At 46.3% G+C, this 17864-nt stretch overlaps 2 protein-coding genes across 3 annotated transcripts in view; both read left to right on the forward strand.

Moving 5' to 3' along the window:
- LOC117450053 (bridge-like lipid transfer protein family member 3A) overlaps positions 1–17864 on the forward strand; it is a 56879-nt gene that overhangs the window by 12122 nt on the left and 26893 nt on the right. The gene's annotated exons all lie outside the window — the stretch shown is intronic.
- On the forward strand, positions 6122–17185 carry LOC139434152 (bridge-like lipid transfer protein family member 3A). The gene is given in 14 exon segments (XM_071203654.1): positions 6122–6195; positions 6287–6364; positions 6950–6990; positions 6993–7111; positions 10751–10789; positions 11638–11729; positions 11824–11978; positions 11981–12012; positions 12374–12514; positions 12610–12780; positions 14854–15034; positions 15141–15227; positions 16074–16244; positions 16898–17185. Coding segments are annotated over 14 exon segments (1551 nt in total). The 3' UTR covers positions 17068–17185.

Raw genomic sequence — 17864 nt, forward strand, 5'->3', positions numbered from 1 at the left:
TCCTGCACGCCTCAACGTAAGAGAGATGTAAGCGACGCCACCTCTTGGCTCCGAAGCTCTTGCCTCTAGATCGACAATTATTTGGAGCTGGAAGTGAACCGGATTCCGGAGCTAAGAGGCGGTGCCGCTGCGGTGTGAACAGGAAAAACCGGCACTTTTCAGGCTCCAGCTCCGAGCCGGAGCTGAAAACGCGTTGGTGTGAAAGGGGCATTACGTCGAGGCGGGGGCAGGGGCATGGGCGGGATCAGCCTCCTGAACAACAACAAAATGCTTGCGTGTGATGTTTGTAAAGTCGTCCCTTGTAAAGTCGTCCGATGCCTTCCATTTAGTTTCGTAAGAGGATAACCAAAGCGAACTGAGGTTACCTACTGTAACTCCAGCTTCTATGAGTAAATGGCGCAGCCCTCTAAGGCTATTGGGTTATCCCCCTGCGCCCCCGCGCAGCACTGAAACACTTGTAGCCCACGCCCACCCGCTAGGTGGGCCCCACCCTCGGGCCTCCTTCCGGTATAAATAGGAAGGGGGCCCGGCAATCTGCTCCCATACAAAATAACTTTTCTTCAGCTATTCGTAGAGCCTGTGGGGCCCAGCGCTTAGAGGGCTGCGCCATTACTCATAGAAGCTGGGGTTACAGTAGGTAACCTCAGTTCTATTTCGTATATGGCTTCGCCCTCTAAGGCTATCGCTATTGGGTTAAGGGCGAAGCATGATGTAGTCTGCGCCCCACTGGGTCCGCCCAGCACTAGAAGCACAGACACACCTGCTCAATAACACCCCCCATGCCTGTTGTGCCATGCGTAATGGCGCATCACCGTCCCTGGAACATAGCAAAACATGCCTGTCTTCCCGACGGGGTGAAGGCTGGGAATAATACATACCGGCCGCTGTGAGAAAGTAGAGACGAAGGTCCCACCTTGTCCTGCGATCATAGAGGGGGAACAGCAGCTCTCCGCGTGCCGAGAGGCAGGAGAGAGGCGCACAGCTGGATCCCTGACGTCACTCACTCCGACAGGACACCCAGTACAGGGTGCGTCAGAGAGGAAAGGGAGACATCCCTCAAATAAAAATGAATAAATGAACAGGGGGAAGACCAAGATGCAGCAGTGCAAATCTCTTCCACTGACATTCCTCCGTGCAACGCCGTGGAGGAAATTCCTCTGGTGGAGTGCGCCTTGATATTATCCGGGGGCTCCACCTCAGAGGAGACATATGCCTGCGACACAGCCTCACACAGCCAGTGTGACAGCCGTTGTGCAGATAGAGTTTGCCCGATTGAGCGCTCTCTATAATGCACAAACAGGCGCTGAGAACGGCGCCAGGCCGCCGTGCGTGCCACATAGCAGGACAGCGCGCGCACAGGACAGAGGAGATGAGATGTGGCTTCTTCCTCCGATTTATGAGGAGGCGGAAAAAACCCATCCAGGGTGATCACTCTTGACCTAAAAGAGCTTGTGATGACTTTTGGCATAAAGGCTGGGTTAGGCCGTAGCACAGCCGAACTGCCATCCCCTTGGATCCGGAGGCATGACGGGGCCACAGAGAGAGCGGATAAATCACTCACCCTTTTTGCTGATGTTAGCGCCAAAAGCAGTACTACTTTGGCTGATAACAGTTTAAGGGGAACCTGCTCTAAAGGTTCAAATGGGGCTTTGCTTAGTGCTCGTAACACCAAAGCCAAATCCAACTGAGGCGCCAGTGCGCGTGACACAGGTCTGAGTCTCCGTACCCCTGGCAGAAAACCGTTTCGTCAGTGGGTGACTGAACAACGTCCCTGCTCCGAAACCCATGTGACAAGATGATATGGCAGCCGCATATACCTTGATTGTGCTGAACGCCAAATTCCTGTCCAACAACAGCTGGAGGAATGACGGCACGTGAGGCAGGGGGCACGTAATGGGGTCCAGGCTTCTTTCTACACACCAACACTGGAACGCTGCCCACTTGGCTGTGTAGGATGCTCTGGTAGACGCGGCCCTGGCTCCCTGAATGGTGCGTACAACATCTTGAGAGAGACCCAACCTCTCTAAGTGTTCCCGTTCAGGGGCCATGCCCATAAGTGCTGGCCTATCACTGGGTGACTGTAGATCGCTCCCTCCACCTGCGAGAGAGCATCTCCGCGCCACGGAATTTCCCACGGCCTGCCTGACAGCGTACGCTGTAGGCATGGAAACCAGGAAGCTCCCGTGCGCTCCGGGGAAATTAGGATCACTGACAGCCGCTCCTCCTGCACTCGGTCCAGGAACCGAGGGATCAGCGGGACTGGTGGGAAAGTGTACAGCAGTCCCCTGGGCCATGGACGATGTGCGAACGCGTCCACCCCCGGGGGGGGGGGGGGGTGGTCCTGCGCTGACAGGGAGAACCAGAGGGCACATTGCGCGTTCCCGCGTGCGGCGAACAGATCCACCTCCGCCCTCCCGAACCGGCTCCAAACCTGGGCGATCAGCTCGGGATGGAGGCTCCAGTCCTCCTGGCGAGGACCTCCTCTGGACATGAGGTCTGCCCCTTTGTTCAATTCGCCGGGCACATACATTGCTTTTGATGGAGAACTATGCGCGCGCGCCCAGATCAACAGCCGTCTGGCTGTGTTCAGAAGCTGCGAATCAACACATGCTGATTCTGCAGCAACGGGGCAAAAATGCTGAATTACTCTCCGTACGGAGATCAATTCCAGCATGTTTATGTGGAAGGACATGTGAGCCGGCCACTGTCCCCCCACTGCCTGCGACATGCACGTTCCCTCCCCACCCTGAGAGAGATGCGTCTGTGAACACCGAGATGTGTGACGTAACTCTGCCCAGGGCCACACCTTCTGACAGGACGTGGGTACTTTTCCAATAGGTTAAGTCTGAACCCACGGACAGAGGGATGACCACCATGCGCCTCTTCTGTCGCAAGGGGTCGATGCGTAGGCGGATAAACCACCTCTGGAGTCTCCTCATGTGCAGAATCACCCCGTGATCTGCTGCCATCACGCCGAGCAGCCGCATCACAGAGAGGGCCGTCACCACGCTGCGGGGTGTGACGCGTCGAAGGAGAGCTAAGTAAGTAAGTAAGTACAACTTTATTTATACAGCACCCTTCTCAACACGGATGTACAAAGTGCTTTACAGTACAGTACACAGGACACAATTCAAAGTACAACTATAAAATGTAGAATAAAAGGCATAAAACAGCAGCAGGTAATACATAGGATAAAACATACGACAAAACACCAATAAAAAAGACGGCCACTAACTCACCTCCTCCGACGACCCAAAGGCCTGTCGGAACAGGTGTGTCTTTAACTGCCCCTTAAAAATCTCTATTGAGGCCGAGATTTTTATTATCTGGGGAGTTTGTTCCAAAGCCTTGGGGCCTTAGTCTTTAGCCTGGTTCGGGGCATCCTTAGGTGGCCTTGCTCAGAGGACCTCAGGGCCCGGGTTGTGATGTGCGGGTGGATAAGGTCATTGATGTAGGCTGGGGCTTGGCCATGGACAGCTCTATATGTGAAGACCAGTACTTTGAATTGGGTTCAAAGCTGTCAATTCCACACCCAGGTAAACAATACTCTGGGAGGGAAGAGGACAGCTCTTTTTCCAGTTTATCATGAAACCCAGCTTTGGCAGATGCGATATGAGTTGTACCGTCTGTAAAGCCGCTTCCTCCCTGGAGCGAGCCAACAGCAGCAGGTCGTCCAGGTAAAACAGTACTCTCATCCCTCCTCTGTGTAGCAGATGTAATGCCGTCTCTACACACTTTGAAAAGGTGCGAGGAGCCAGGGAATAACCGAACGGCAGACGGTTGTACTGGTACGATATTCCCTGGAATGAAAACCGCAGGAATTTCCTGTGTTGCGGGATGATGGGTACGTGGAAGTATGCATCCTTTAGTATAGAGGTGAACCAGTCTCCCTGGTGAACACACTCTAGCACCTTTTTGACCGTCAGCATGTGAAAAGGCCTCTTCATTATTGCCTTGTTGAAAGCTGACAGATCGAGAATGGGTCTCATTCCCCCCGTCTTTTTCGGGATAAGAAAATAGCGGGAGTAATACCCCTGATTTTCTTCCTCTTGGGGAACCCTGGAAATAGCCTCTTTCAACAGGAGTTCCCGTAGCTCTGCTTGGAGCGCAAGACACTGTTCTCGGGATGACAGGCGTGTCTCCTGTATCCCGTTGAACTGTGGGTGGGGGGGGGGAGGCGAACTGCAGGGTGTACCCTCTGCTGATCAGCCTGCTCATCCATCTGTCCATCAGACACACGCTGCCACTCCGAGAAACACTCTGAGAGCGGGCGCACATGCTCGAGATGTGTTGTGGTCGTCATGACGACAAGCCACGCCAGAGCCCTCGCAGCCGCTGCCCATGAGGCAACCCAAGGTGGGCCTAGAGCGAAAGGGCTGTGAGGAGGCCTCCACACGCTGCATTTCACCCCGACTTTCATCATGAGGCGCGTACACGCTCAGAGGATGAGTGGAGGTGTGTGCACTGTGCAGTGACATCCACATGAGGCGTTACCACGGCGCTCATGGGCTTATTGTGACCGTGTGTAGGTGGCGTGTCTCGGACAGAGGAATGCCGCGAGGTCTGTGGTTTAATAACCGAAAAGTTATAACCACCAGGCCTCTGCAGCGAACCCCGCTGCCTACTAATCAACAGATTGGAGGCAGCTGGCGTAGTTACCGCGCTCTGCAGCTTATTAACCGATAGATTAAAATGTGCAGGCTTTTGTAACGAAACCTGCTTGCTATTAACCGATGGTTCATAGGCAGCTGGTTCACCCAGAGTCGGGGATATGTGAAACACATTTGAAACTGATGACTCAGACAACATGTTGGGAAATAAGCTTCTTTTATTTTCCTCACACTCCCCCCCAAACCGTCAGGGCCGGCTCTGTTTCCTTGGCGGCTCTCGTGGAGCAGACGACGAACAGGAGTACCTCACTCCCTTTTGACCCCCCCTCTCTGCTGGTGGGGGGGGCGGAGGCGCGGGACGGTGCCCCTGCCGCCGCTGACGGACGAGTCTGACGCCTCGGCTGCGGTTGCTATGAGCGTCTCTCTGTTGCTGTGGCCGGGTTGGCCTCTGCTGCTGCTGCTGCCGCTGGTGCCGCTGAGGCTTCGCCGCAGGCTGGAGCCAGCCGACGTGCTGGCGGATATCATCCGCCTGCTCCGCTGCCGCCTTCATGGACTCCACCATGGCCAAAAACTGGGGTCCAGCAAGACCTTCCTGGCTGGCTCTGTAACAGCCGCCTGTTGCAGCCAGAGGTGGCGCTGGATCGCGTCATCCATGGCTGCGATCCTCGCCTGGGAGACAGCCACGGCTGCGCACAGCGTGAGTGCTGTGCTGGCCGCCTTGCCGATTTACTCCGCCTCCTCTGGTGCCACGGTGGTGGACCGCTCCACCAGCGTAACCACCGAGTTGGCCAGCAACGCGATGTTGTTTGCCGCCGCAGACGCCTGAAACGCACATTGGTGCGCCCGGTCAGTCTGGCGGGCGACATACTGGTCCTTGGGGAGGCCAACATAGGGCGCCGTCCGGCGATCAAGTTGGCCTGCCTAACCCCAAAGAACGCCGGCAAGCTCGGCTCCAGAGCGGGGGTGGTTGGGAAACCCTCTTCTGTGAATCCCTCCACCTTTAGTGAAGGGAACAAAGGTGGCCACCGGAGCCCTCAGGGTCCTCTGGGTTCGCCGCCGCCCCCTCCTGGTACCGCCTAATGGCGGGGAAGCGCGGCCAGATCGGGTCACTCCTGCCCATCTGAACCCGGGAAAACACTCCGGCCATGTCGTCCAGAGCCACCCTGTCCCGTCCTGGGGGAACGGGGAGACCTCTGCATGCTGCTGCTTTGCCGATGATCTCCGGCACCTCCAGCATAATGCCACCCAATGCCGGTAGCGCCGTGGCAACGGAGAAGGGGACCGCGTGCTCGGCCGTCACACCCGTACCTCGCTCTGACCGGACGGGGGAGGGGAGAGCCGCATGGCGCGCCATGGAGGGAGACGGGGTAGGAGTCGTCCGACTCCTGCCCCGCACTCGGCTCCAGAGACAGGCTGTCGTCCCTCCTCTGGACGGGCCAATCGTCCTCCTCAGCCACAGCAGCTAGAGCGTCCGCTCTTCGCTTCCTGTCGGCTGACGGGAGACGGGCACAATGCGAACAAGCGACCTGCTGGCTGAGAGCTGCGTCCGCGTGCTCTGGCCCCAGGCAGGATTCGCATATCGCGTGCAAGTCATAACTCATGATGTACCCCGTCTTACATGAGGGACAATCACGGACACAGTTGTTGCTCATGACTTGATTTTTCCTGTGCTTCAGTACTGTGCTGGTTGCTGAAGAAAAGAGGGAGCAGAGTGCCGGGCCCCCTTCCTATTTATACCGGAAGGAGGCCCGAGGGTGGGGCCCACCTAGCGGGTGGGCGTGGACTACAAGTGTTCAGTGCTGCGCGGGGGCGCAGAGGGATAACCCAATAGCGATAGCCTTAGAGGGCAAAGCCATATACGAAATAGAACAGCGCTTCAATACAATCGGCCATTGTTGTTATCGATGTGAGGGATTTCCGCGCGGTTTGGATGTTATGAAGCAGGCACGTAACGTCATGACGCTAGCAGCGGCAGCAGCTCTGGGCGGTGTGCACAGAGCGGGAGCAGAAAAGGGAAACCGGAGCTGAAACCAGAAAAGCTCCCGCTCGGAGCTAGAAAGGAAAAAGCGCTGGTGTGAAAGCCGAGAGGTTTAACCAAGATGGGAAATACAGCTGTGGCTCTAGTATGGAGGCTGCTGTGTTTTCTCAGGATGACTCATGCACTTGCACTGCTTTTAGAAACATCTTAGCCAAGCTGCATAATTTTAATTTTCTTTATTCCTGTCTCCTCGATCATCAGTGACGTACTGATGTTGTCAGGTGTTTCCCTTGGTTAAAAAATGAATGAAGCTTTTCCAGATTTAGGCTGTCAATATTTACTCTGGTCTCATTTTCCTTAGGTTCACCAAGAATCTGTCCCCTGACAAGATCAACCTGAGCACGTTAAGGGGGAGGGGCAGCTGTCCAACCTGGAGCTCGATGAAGAGGTTCTGCAGAACATGCTGGACCTGCCAACCTGGCTGGCTGTCACCCGGGTCTACTGCAACAAGGCCGCCATCAGGGTATGTTACTATTGAGTGGTCTAACCTGATTGTGTAGCTGCCTCTAAAAGGTGGGGCTGTCTCTCTTTGTAAGACACAAAGCTGGTACAGAAAAAGTTCATAATTCATGTTTGTATTGTCTATGGTTCTTTTTTTAAACTATACAAGGGTTTTCTGTTTATTAATGTCAGGAGCTTTGAGAGTTTGTTAGAAAAATATCACTCGTCACCCGCTTGAGCTTCAATATCAGGATACATGTATTTATTATCCTTGCAAGAATGGAAGTAGTCATCACATACAGAGCATATGGCACAACTAGTTCCTGAACAGTGTCCTTCACATGCTTTAGAAATCTAGGTGTAGTGATGGACTCAGACCTGAATTTTAACAGTCACATTACAACAGTTATTAGGTCTGCATACTATCACCTGAAGAACATATCTAGGATTAAAAAACTAATGTCGCAACAGGATTTAGAAAAACTTGTCCATGCTTTTATTTTCAGTAGACTCGACTACTGCAATAGTGTATTCACAGGTCTCACAAAAGAATCCATCAGAAAGCTGCAGCCGATTCAGAACGCTGCTGCTCGAGTCCTCACAAACACTAAAAGAGTGGATCACATCAGTGCGGTTCTGAAGTCTTTACACTGGCTTCCAGTCGACCAAAGAATTGATTTTAAAATACTATTGCTAGTTTTTAAATCACTAAATGGCTTAGGACCGAGGTATATAAACGATCTCCTGCATAACTACACTGAACAAAAATATAAACGCAACACCATTTTTCATGAGATGAACTCAAAGTTCTAAAACATTTTTATACAAAATAACCATTTCTCTCAAATATTGTTCACAAATCTGAAAAAATCTGTGATAGTGAGCACTTCTCCTTTGCCGAGATAATCCATCCCACCTCACAGGTGTGGCATATCAAGATGCTGATTAGACAGCATGATTATTGCACAGGTGTGCCTTAGGCTGGCCACAATAAAAGGCCACTCTGAAACGTGCATTTTTGCTTTATTGGGGGGGTCTGGGGGGGGTCCGAAAACCAGTCAGTATCTGGTGTTAGGGTTAGGGTAATGTTGTGAATCGAGTGGCCTGTGTTCGTCGTCCATAACATACGCCTGCCCATACCATAACCCCACCACCACCATGGGCCACTCGATTCACAACATTACCCAAACCCTAACCCTAACCCTACCCCTACCCCTACCCCTACCCCTCACACCAGATACTGACTGGTTTTCGGACCCCCCCTGACACCCCCAATAAAGCAAAAATGCACGTTTCAGAGTGGCCTTTTATTGTGGTTATTTTGTGTATATAGAAAATGTTTTAGATCTTTGAGTTCATCTCATGAAAAATGGGAGCAAAAACAAAAGTGTTGCGTTTATATTTTTGTTCAGTGTATGAACCATCCAGGAGTGTCAGGTCCTCTGGGTCGGGTCTGCTCTCTGTTCCAAGAATAAGAACTAAACATGGAAAAGCAGCGTTTAGCTATTATGCCCCGACAATCTGGAACAAACTGCCCGAATCGTGCACGTCCGCTGAAACACTTCCTATTTTCAAATCCAGACTAAAAACATATCTCTTTGCCGCTGCTTTAAATTGAGCTGTTCATACTCACACTGCAGTATGCCTTCTATTCATGTATTCTGTGCCTGCTGTGTTTATTTATTTATTTCATTATCTTTGCTTTTTTATGCCTGTTTTTAAATGCCATTTAATGTGTTTATGCTGTATTTACTCTTAAATGTCTTTTTGTTTTTATTTTGTAAAGCACTTGTCGCGTGCTGAAAGGGGCTATATAAATAAAATTGCCTTGCCTTTATATACAAGAGAGGGTGTTACACGGTGACAGGATGGAGGAATACCGGTTCAAAGCAGTATACGATGTTTTGTTAAGATTAGCTAAGACCCACGTCAGAAATGATCATGCTTGTTATGCCTATCTCCAGAGAGGCTGAATCATCATGTTCATCACATAGCGTTTCATATGCCTAAAACAGTCCTGATGCTCTTCTAGGTAATCATACATCCTGTCATGTACGCAGTTACAGTTGGGCCTGATATTGGAAGAGTACATTTAGTATTTTCCCAACAAGAGTGGGAGAGGAAATGAGCAGTGTCAGTACCACGGAGATGAGCCCTGCTAGAGGCACTGCTGCGGACATTATGATGCTTAGACAAGCACTGGTTATCAGTAATGGAGAGGCAAGCCGTGATTCAGAGGGACACAAAAGGCCAGAGGCTGCTGTGATCCTGGGATAAACTGGATTGCCGTGCACTGGGCCATCAGCATTAAGGATGCACAATAAGGCATTTTATTTAGCTGGTACTGTCAAAGCAATTACTACCCATGGCTGATCTAGAAAAAGAACCCATCATTTAAATTGTTGATCAAAAATAGCACACAAAAAAAGTGGTGTTGCAACCTGTCTAGCTGTGTAGGAAGAGTTTTTACCCGGCTGACTCTGGGTAAAAACTCATTTTTTAAAACGTATTACTGGAATACACTTGTTTGTTTTCCTATTCCCAATGCCCCTGGCTAACCTCTCATAAAAAAGCAAAAAAATGTAGACCAATATACCCTGAAATGTTAGCTTGGTCTGTACTTGGCTGTTTATCAGTTCCTTCTTTTAATAAAGTATGATGTTGATTTTAGAAGTCTTGGCTCACCACCAGGTCAACGTTTGACTTTTTGTTCCTGATGGATATATTTGAACTTGTATATTTGAATACTTGTCATTGTTAGCGTGTTAGCATGCTTGTCATAATTAAAAATCTGTGTTATTTAAATTTGACCTTGATTTGAAAGCAATGTCAAAAATCTCAAGAATTTCTTTAAACTGCTCCCTCATATTCAAGCTAGGTCTTGGACGCAGAGTATAGAGGATATTTTCAGCTCTCAGTGCTGTTTTTTCTATCTATATGTTACTGTTTATCATCTTCAGACATCTTTAGGCACAACATTAGGTTTCATTGCTATGCAAAATAACTCTCTGACATAATCACAGTCATTTGGCTGCTTCATTGCTGCTTTGAGACATTCACTGCTTGAAGGCTAACAATGTCCTTTTGAAAGCTCTTGCAAATGTAAACGCAGTAATTACTAAACATTGTGATTCATCAGCCCAACATGTTGTCGAACACTGCAACAGCTTCTTTGTTTTCTTTGTATTCTTAGATAATTTGGTCAAACAAGCCCTTTTCTTAAAAGCTTTGGAACAATCGAAACACTCCTGTCTTCAGAAAACATGCAGTCCAGCCATGTGAAAACTGATCTATTAAATGTGACATTATGTTTTTGTAATAGTCAACACTTAAATGTCCATTACTGTCTTTTTTATGTTAATTATGTCCTTCACTTTTTCTTCTCTTCGTCTAATAATGAATGCTTTATTTCTCTAATGCTGTCATTTGTAGTTTAAGTACATTGTAATAATAACTAAACTGATGATATGTGATTTGTTTAATATAAATATCAGTATAACTCTGAATAATACAGTGTGGCAGTTCTTGTCGTCACTCTTCATCACGTTGCAGGAGCTTGATGTCCACAGTGCCCTTGTGCCCTGTGAATGTTAAACAGTGCAGAATGCTGTGGCAAGTGTTTGTGTCTGACTCTGTGGACCTTGCTGTTCTGTCTTTGTAGATACAATGGACAAAGTTGAAAACAAGCCCCATCTGTCTGGTAAGAGCGTTGTTATTTGTGTCCTTCTCCAGAGTTCTTGCACATTTCTGCAACACTGGGCCTCTCCCTTTTATCCCAAAATAACTTTGGCATGACCCTGCACAGTTATTTGGCTGTTTGGTTATAGTTCTCAAGAGGTTGTGCTCTCTGTTCCTGTTATCATGTTTGAATGTTAGTATTAAATCTGCACAATTAATTGAAATGTTATATCGAAATCGCAATATGGATTAAGCAATATACAAAACCACAGTAGGGCCTAGGCTCCTTTTAGTAAAGAGACATTTGTGATTAATCTCATTCTGAATAAAATATGGTGTTTCCAGGCCTACCGACCTAATAGATAAATGGCAGATACTATTTGCACCCAGGTGTCCGTAGCTAACAATGATATTTGCACCCGGGTGTCCGTAGTTAACAATGCTATTTACACCTGGTTGTCCGCACCGTAGCTAACAATGATATTTGCACCCGGGTGTCCGTAGTTAAAAATGCTATTTACGCCCGGTGTCCGTAGTTAACAATGCTATACACCCGGGTGTCCGTAGTTAACGGAGATAATCGGACCTCCCCGTTTATTAAACGGACCTCCGAATAAACGCGCGAATAATGGCGCAAATGGCTTTCCATACACCCGGGTGTCCGTAGTTAACAATGCTATTTACGCATTAATGATGATGTGAATGATGTTTCAAAAATGATATCCCTAATAGTATCTCTATTGCAAAATCAGTCAAAAATAATTGCTAAACTAGTTATTTGCCCTAGTAAGTTTATGAATGTATTCATGTTCAGTCAATTATTTGCGGGGTATTAAAGTTTCATTATTTTCTTTCATATTATCTGTGCAGTTCTTGGATAAGGTTGAAGTAGAAATGCGGACATGTGAGGAGCCGCGTCCACCAAACGGCCCCTCTCCCATAGCTATCACAGCAGGACAGAGGTAAGCATGCAAATATCATTATATTAATCAGACGACTAAAACTACATACCATGATGACTATGCCTTTACTCGAGGTTTAATTGTGTATTTCCAGTGAGTACGGCTTTGCAGAGAAAGTGGTGGAGGGCATGTCAGTGAGGATCAACAACATCACCATCAAGGTTCAGGCTCGTGCCTTCCACGCCTCCTTCGAGCTCTGGCAATTACAAGGAAACAGCCTGAACCCCAAATGGGAGAGCAGTGACCTCCGATAACCCGTGTCACCGACCCGAAGAGAGGAGAGGTACAGCACACCTATTATCTCCCTCTTCAGCTTTACACAGCTCTGATGGACGTTGTATGCAAGGCCTAGCTAAACAAAACGTTTCACCACAGAAACGGTGAGTGCTCATTAGGCCTGCAGTGAACCATTTAATCAAGCCACTTCAATTGGATTATTATTAGCTGCAGGGGCCATAAAGAGATGAACAACCTTTCAGAACGAGGTTTTGTAAGCCACTTAAAAGGAAATACGCCTTTTCCTTCTCGTTGGGTCAAATAAAAACCACATCAGTAGCGATTTTATATAACGTGTGTTCTTTGTCTCATAGTGGTTTTAAGCAGGATCAAGCTGGAGGGTTTAATATGTTTATTGTTTCAATCAGGTGTTGACATTCAAAGAAATAAACTGGCAGAGTCTGCGTATCGAGGCGGATGCCATTGAGAGTAACGACCAGGATCTTGGTAGCACGCCGCTCCGTCTCATCACCAACCAGGGACGCATTCGCATCGCTCTAAAGCGCCGAGTAAGACTGTTTCTAACGTTCATATATTATTCTGTCATGGAAATCTGAATAGCAAACTATTTGTCACAAGTTTAATTCATCGTTGTTCTGTTTAGATAAAGGACTGCAACGTGCTGGCATCCAAGCTGCTCTTCATTCTCGACGACCTGTTGTGGGTGCTGACGGACTCTCAGCTCAAAGCCATCATACATTACGCCAAGTCTCTGAGCGAGGCCATGGAGAAGTCGGCCCAGCAGAGGAAGAGCAGGACGGCAGAGTCCCTACAGGTCTGCTGATCAATGTTTGGGAGAAAAGTCAGTGTGAAGAGGCATAATAAACCTGCAACATGATATGAGATTAAACAACTAGTGGACATAAAAACTTTAAATGTCTTCCAATGAAAAGGTCTCTTAGAGACAAAGTTAATATTAAAACCTCATAAACTCAAAAATGTACTCATCCAAGAATTCAGTCTGTTTCTATTTTCAGCCTCTCATTGCTTTCCAAAGCAACCATCAATGTTCAGTTTGGGGATTTTTTCAGCCTTTTTATGCATTTTTTGTCTTTGTTTTGCATATATAGACTGCCCCATCGAACATGCATAGAATATATATTTTTCAAGCTCAAACTTGGCTATAAATCTGATTTCTACTGATTTCTACATTTTTCTTAATTCCCAAAACTATAAAGCTGCAAGGAAACCAAACTACAAGAGAAATTACACATTGACATACAAATGTAGAATCTCTTTTGATAAGCACCTTATTGTCTCATTATTTAACAATCCAAGGTTGTTAAAATATTGTCACGTTTTTAACTCAAACACAACTATTCTGTAAATAACTGACTTTAAAAAGACAATTCTACAGATATAAATACATGTAAAAGCAACAAAAGCTTGGTTCTACATTCTAAAGCAGGGGTGGGGAACCCTTTTCCTCTCAAGGGCCATTTAAATTTTTTCAACATCCTCCGAGGGCCGTACAAATTATTGACCTCTGCTTAAAAATCACAGCCCATCCATTTGGCCTTTCTTTCATGCTGTGCAAAGAAAAAGCAACCTCTTAATCCAGATATCTTGCCATGACTCCCGCATGCATCCACGTGCACGGTTGTGGCATGACCACCAAACAGAATGATATGGACACAAGATGTGTGCAAATGTATTTAGTTTCCTATCCATGTGGACATGATTTAAGTCCAAGATTTTTTAAATATTGAAGTTAAAAGCATCAATCTGGTGCACTTTGAGAGCAACATGAAGAGATCTATGGAAATCTCTCAACACCCATATGAAACAGAACTGTAAACAGATTTACTTTTTCTTTATGGATATTTTACAAATCACTCTCCTTTCAAACTGTGTTCTTGTTTATTAATAACAACTTTTCTTTACTGTCATATAGTATTTTATACCCGTTTACTTTATTATCTTGTTTTTTGATAACTATAATGATCATATAAAGATGTGCCTTTACCTCACTGGTTGTAGAAAAAGCTTCTTATATTCGTTAGCATAGCTAGCTAACCAGATGCTAATAGCAACAACGTTATTGACTGTATGATCAGAATGACAGATGAGCAGATCGCCACTGGGCTTTCAACTAAAGACACAGCCCTGCAAAAACTGCGGCATGTGTACGGCTCCTTATCCTGCGATTTTTGAAGTCGTTGCTCTCCGGTAGAACTGCACCCCTGTCAGACGTTAGGCTCGTGTTGTGTTACATTACATTGCATTTAGCTGACGCTTTTATCCAAAGCGACTTACAATAAGTACATTCGACCAGGAAGACACAACCTTGAAGAAAACAGAATCATAAAGTACATCAGGTTTCATAGAGCCAAGTATTTAAAGTGCTACTCAACTGGCTATAGATAAGCCAGTCCTTTATTAGTATATAAGTGCTCTGTTAGCAGTTCTTTGTCAGTAATTATATCGCTCGAGGTGTTCAAGGACCATGCCCGTTGCCAGGAAAAAGAGGCACTCACTTGTTTAATTATTTTGCGGTCTAGATTTCTTTACATTTTTTCTTTTTGTGTGTGTTTATAAATTACCTCGAGGGCCATACCAAATGGTCTCGCGGGCCGTATACGGGGGCCGAAGGTTCCCCGCCCCTGTTCTTAAGTTATAGTACTATAAATAAAAGAAAACGAAGCGTATTAACAGATAACAGACAGTTATTATAACAAAACAAAGACTTAAATATAGTTGCTTCAAGCCTATTTCTAGATATGTTAACTATATATTATAGTTGTAACTTGTTTGTGTTTCCCTATATATTTCTTTTTGCAAGATATTTTTTCCTCATTTTTGTCCATCATCTTGATTATTTAGATGTTTGACCTCCTCTCTGTTTCAGACCGCTCCTCCTTCTCCTGGCCTCCACAACCTGTGGACAGAGACCCCCCCTGCCCCTGCTGGCCCCCCCAGCACCACCAGTCAATATTTTGATCTCTACGATGTTAAGGAGTCTTCTTTCCACACCTTCATTTCCCGATTGGACCTACACATATGCAACGACAGCTCTTCATTAGATGACGGTTAGTTGGAAATAGCTCGCCATGTGCCAAATGATCACATATCCTTATTGAATTTGAAGGATAACGTCAAGCTGTTTCCTGTCACTTATCATGTGATCTCTCACAGATGAGGCTCCCCCACCGGGCCTGCAAGGTGCCATGCAGCTGACATTCAGGAGGCTGGGCTTTGACTACTATCCCGTCCACAGACCGGGTGAGTGTGAGGGAGCTTTTCCACACAGTTCACCCAGAGGCCTGTCCTGCTCCCACTTTATCCACAGCATTCATTCAGGACTAGCTTTAGGGAGGATTTTCTACTCAAGCGGACTAATTGCCTGGGAGTGCGGCCCTGCCATTATTCTCTGTGGAATTCCTCCAGTGTAGAATGTGGAGCAGCTGCGTCGCCTGTGGAGCCGATTATGGTCAATTAACCACAGACCACAAACCTTTACTAAGCTATTTGTTTGATTAAGAATTACGGTCTTTGAATATTAAGTAAAGATTTATGCATATACCAACCCAGGTCAGTTTTATACACATGTTGTATACTTATCCAAACATCCAACTTTGAAAAATGGCCAAGGTTGTTGACAAATGCAAAAGAATGCACTCTAATTTACAGGAAGTTGCTGATACAGAAAAAGCTATTCTACTTTCAATTCTTCCGGATACTTTTTAAATATAGTGTTAGTCATGTGTAACATTTCCTTGTCAATTTGTTTTAAATATAGTCCTTTTTATCCTGTTTTAGTAGACTAAAAGGCTCAGCATTCTGTTACTATTTTGTTCAAGTTTTACTCAATGAAAACTGTTTAAATTGTTCTTTATAGTCATCAGACTATATTTTATACATTTGACTCATTCTAGTCTACCTTAGTTATGAACTTGTTCCTTTCACCATGACCTACTTATGGTTGTTGTTAACCCTAATTTAAGTATATGACAGACCCTGGTACATGGTGAACAATAAACAGTGAGTCAGGTTTTTGTTCAGAAGAAATGAGTTTGAAGCCTCGAATGGTGGCTGAATCGAATCCTTGTTGTTTCCTCTCTAAATCAGCTGATGGATGTCGGCACTGGGAGCGCTACAGTGGAGCCATGGAGGCTCAGGCTCAGTGGGCCGGGAAACTCCTGCAGGAGTACCAGAGGAGGGTCCAGGCTGCTGGGATCCCCGGGCCCCACTCTGAGCCCCCCCAGCCCAACAAGGACTCCCCCGCAAAGACAGTACGAGGTATGAGTAAAGAATTATAATGTATCAAAGCTTAAAGGACTCAGATAATTGCACAATCTACATGATTACTGTATTTCCTTTATAACACAAGAAAATCCTACCTCCTATAGTGTACTCATATGTACTCGTATTATATATAGAACAGTCTATATGCTGGTCTATAGTGTATACATATATTATATTCCTGTCTATAGTACTGTTTATATTATGAGGTCTATATTATTTCTACCTTATTTTTATCAAACTGTATACTATTAATAGTGCTTACACCTTTTAATGCTGATAATACTGTATTTACTTTAGCTGTCATATTTATATACTTATTTTATACATAGGCTTGCCCTTCTGGTTAGACGCTAACTGCATTTTGAGTCCTACTATTATACTCTGTGCAATAAGAACAAACGTGAATGTAATTTAATTAAATCTAAAAGAAATACCACAAAGTTACCACTATTGAATTATGTACCCATTTCCAACAAATCTACAGATGACTCAGTAACCGCACATTTTTTATGATAACAAAGAAACGAACCGTAACCAGTAAAAGTATTTCTCAATGTGTGTCATGATCTTACCGAGCAGCAGACTTGCTCTTTGTAAATGTGTCATTTCTGACTGGAAGTGATTTCTCCCCCACTCTCATTCTTCAGATGGTCAGTCCAGCCCTAAGTCGGGACCCTCCCCCTCTGAGCAGGCAGCAGGCAGGACCTGCACTGCTCCTTCAGGGTCCTCGCTGAAGAGGCTGCGCTCCTGCTGCGTGGTGGTCAGGGTGGACGACGTGGACATTCACCAGGCAAGCCTAAATGAATTATCTGATTAGATTGACCTGCTCCAGACCAAGCCTTACTTCAATAAATGCACTGAGGGGCTTCTGTTCTTCAGACATAGCAGTCAGGCTGTATCTTTGGCCAAGGCTTGACCTCGACTTACATTCAGAATATTTTAGTGACGACAAAGCAGTGAGGAATGCTATTAATACTATGGAAACAGGAGTTTACAATCTTACAATTCTTAAAAAGATCCAATCCGCATCATGCCACAGACTGGTGGATCCAATAACAGGGACATATCAGCAACGTCAGGAAAAGTTGGGAGTTAACATTAAATGAGCAGCGGCCCATGTTTTGTTCACAAAAGAAGTGTTGAGCTTTTATTTTATTGCGGAGTGTCGAAGAGAAGCTCAAGCTTTGACTGGCTTATCAAGTACAGCATGGTGTGAAGCCAAACAATGTTAAACGTGTGGACAAATTGGACCACATTTAAATATCATCTCATCAGTTTATTTAATACTGTTAATCAATCTGTGCGCCAAACTCTGTTGAAAAATCAGCAGGCTAAATGTCAAGCAAGAACAATACAGTGTGTCTCTTGGCTGATGTCTGAAATGTCATGGAGATATGCCAGAACAGTGTTCAGTCATGTATATGAAATTAAAATACTTGACACATTGATTTACTTCCATTGATGCTAGATTCACCCTGTTTGAGTTGGAGGCTGTTACCGGCTGTTGGAGCGCGCTGCACTAGCACCCTGCCCTTTCACACCAACGCGTTTTCAGCTCCGGCTCGGAGCTGGAGCCTGAAAAGTACCGGTTTTCCTGTTCACACGCAGAGGCGC

This window comes from Pseudochaenichthys georgianus, chromosome 7 (assembly GCF_902827115.2).
Source record: "Pseudochaenichthys georgianus chromosome 7, fPseGeo1.2, whole genome shotgun sequence".
Classification (NCBI taxonomy): Eukaryota; Metazoa; Chordata; class Actinopteri; order Perciformes; family Channichthyidae; genus Pseudochaenichthys; species Pseudochaenichthys georgianus.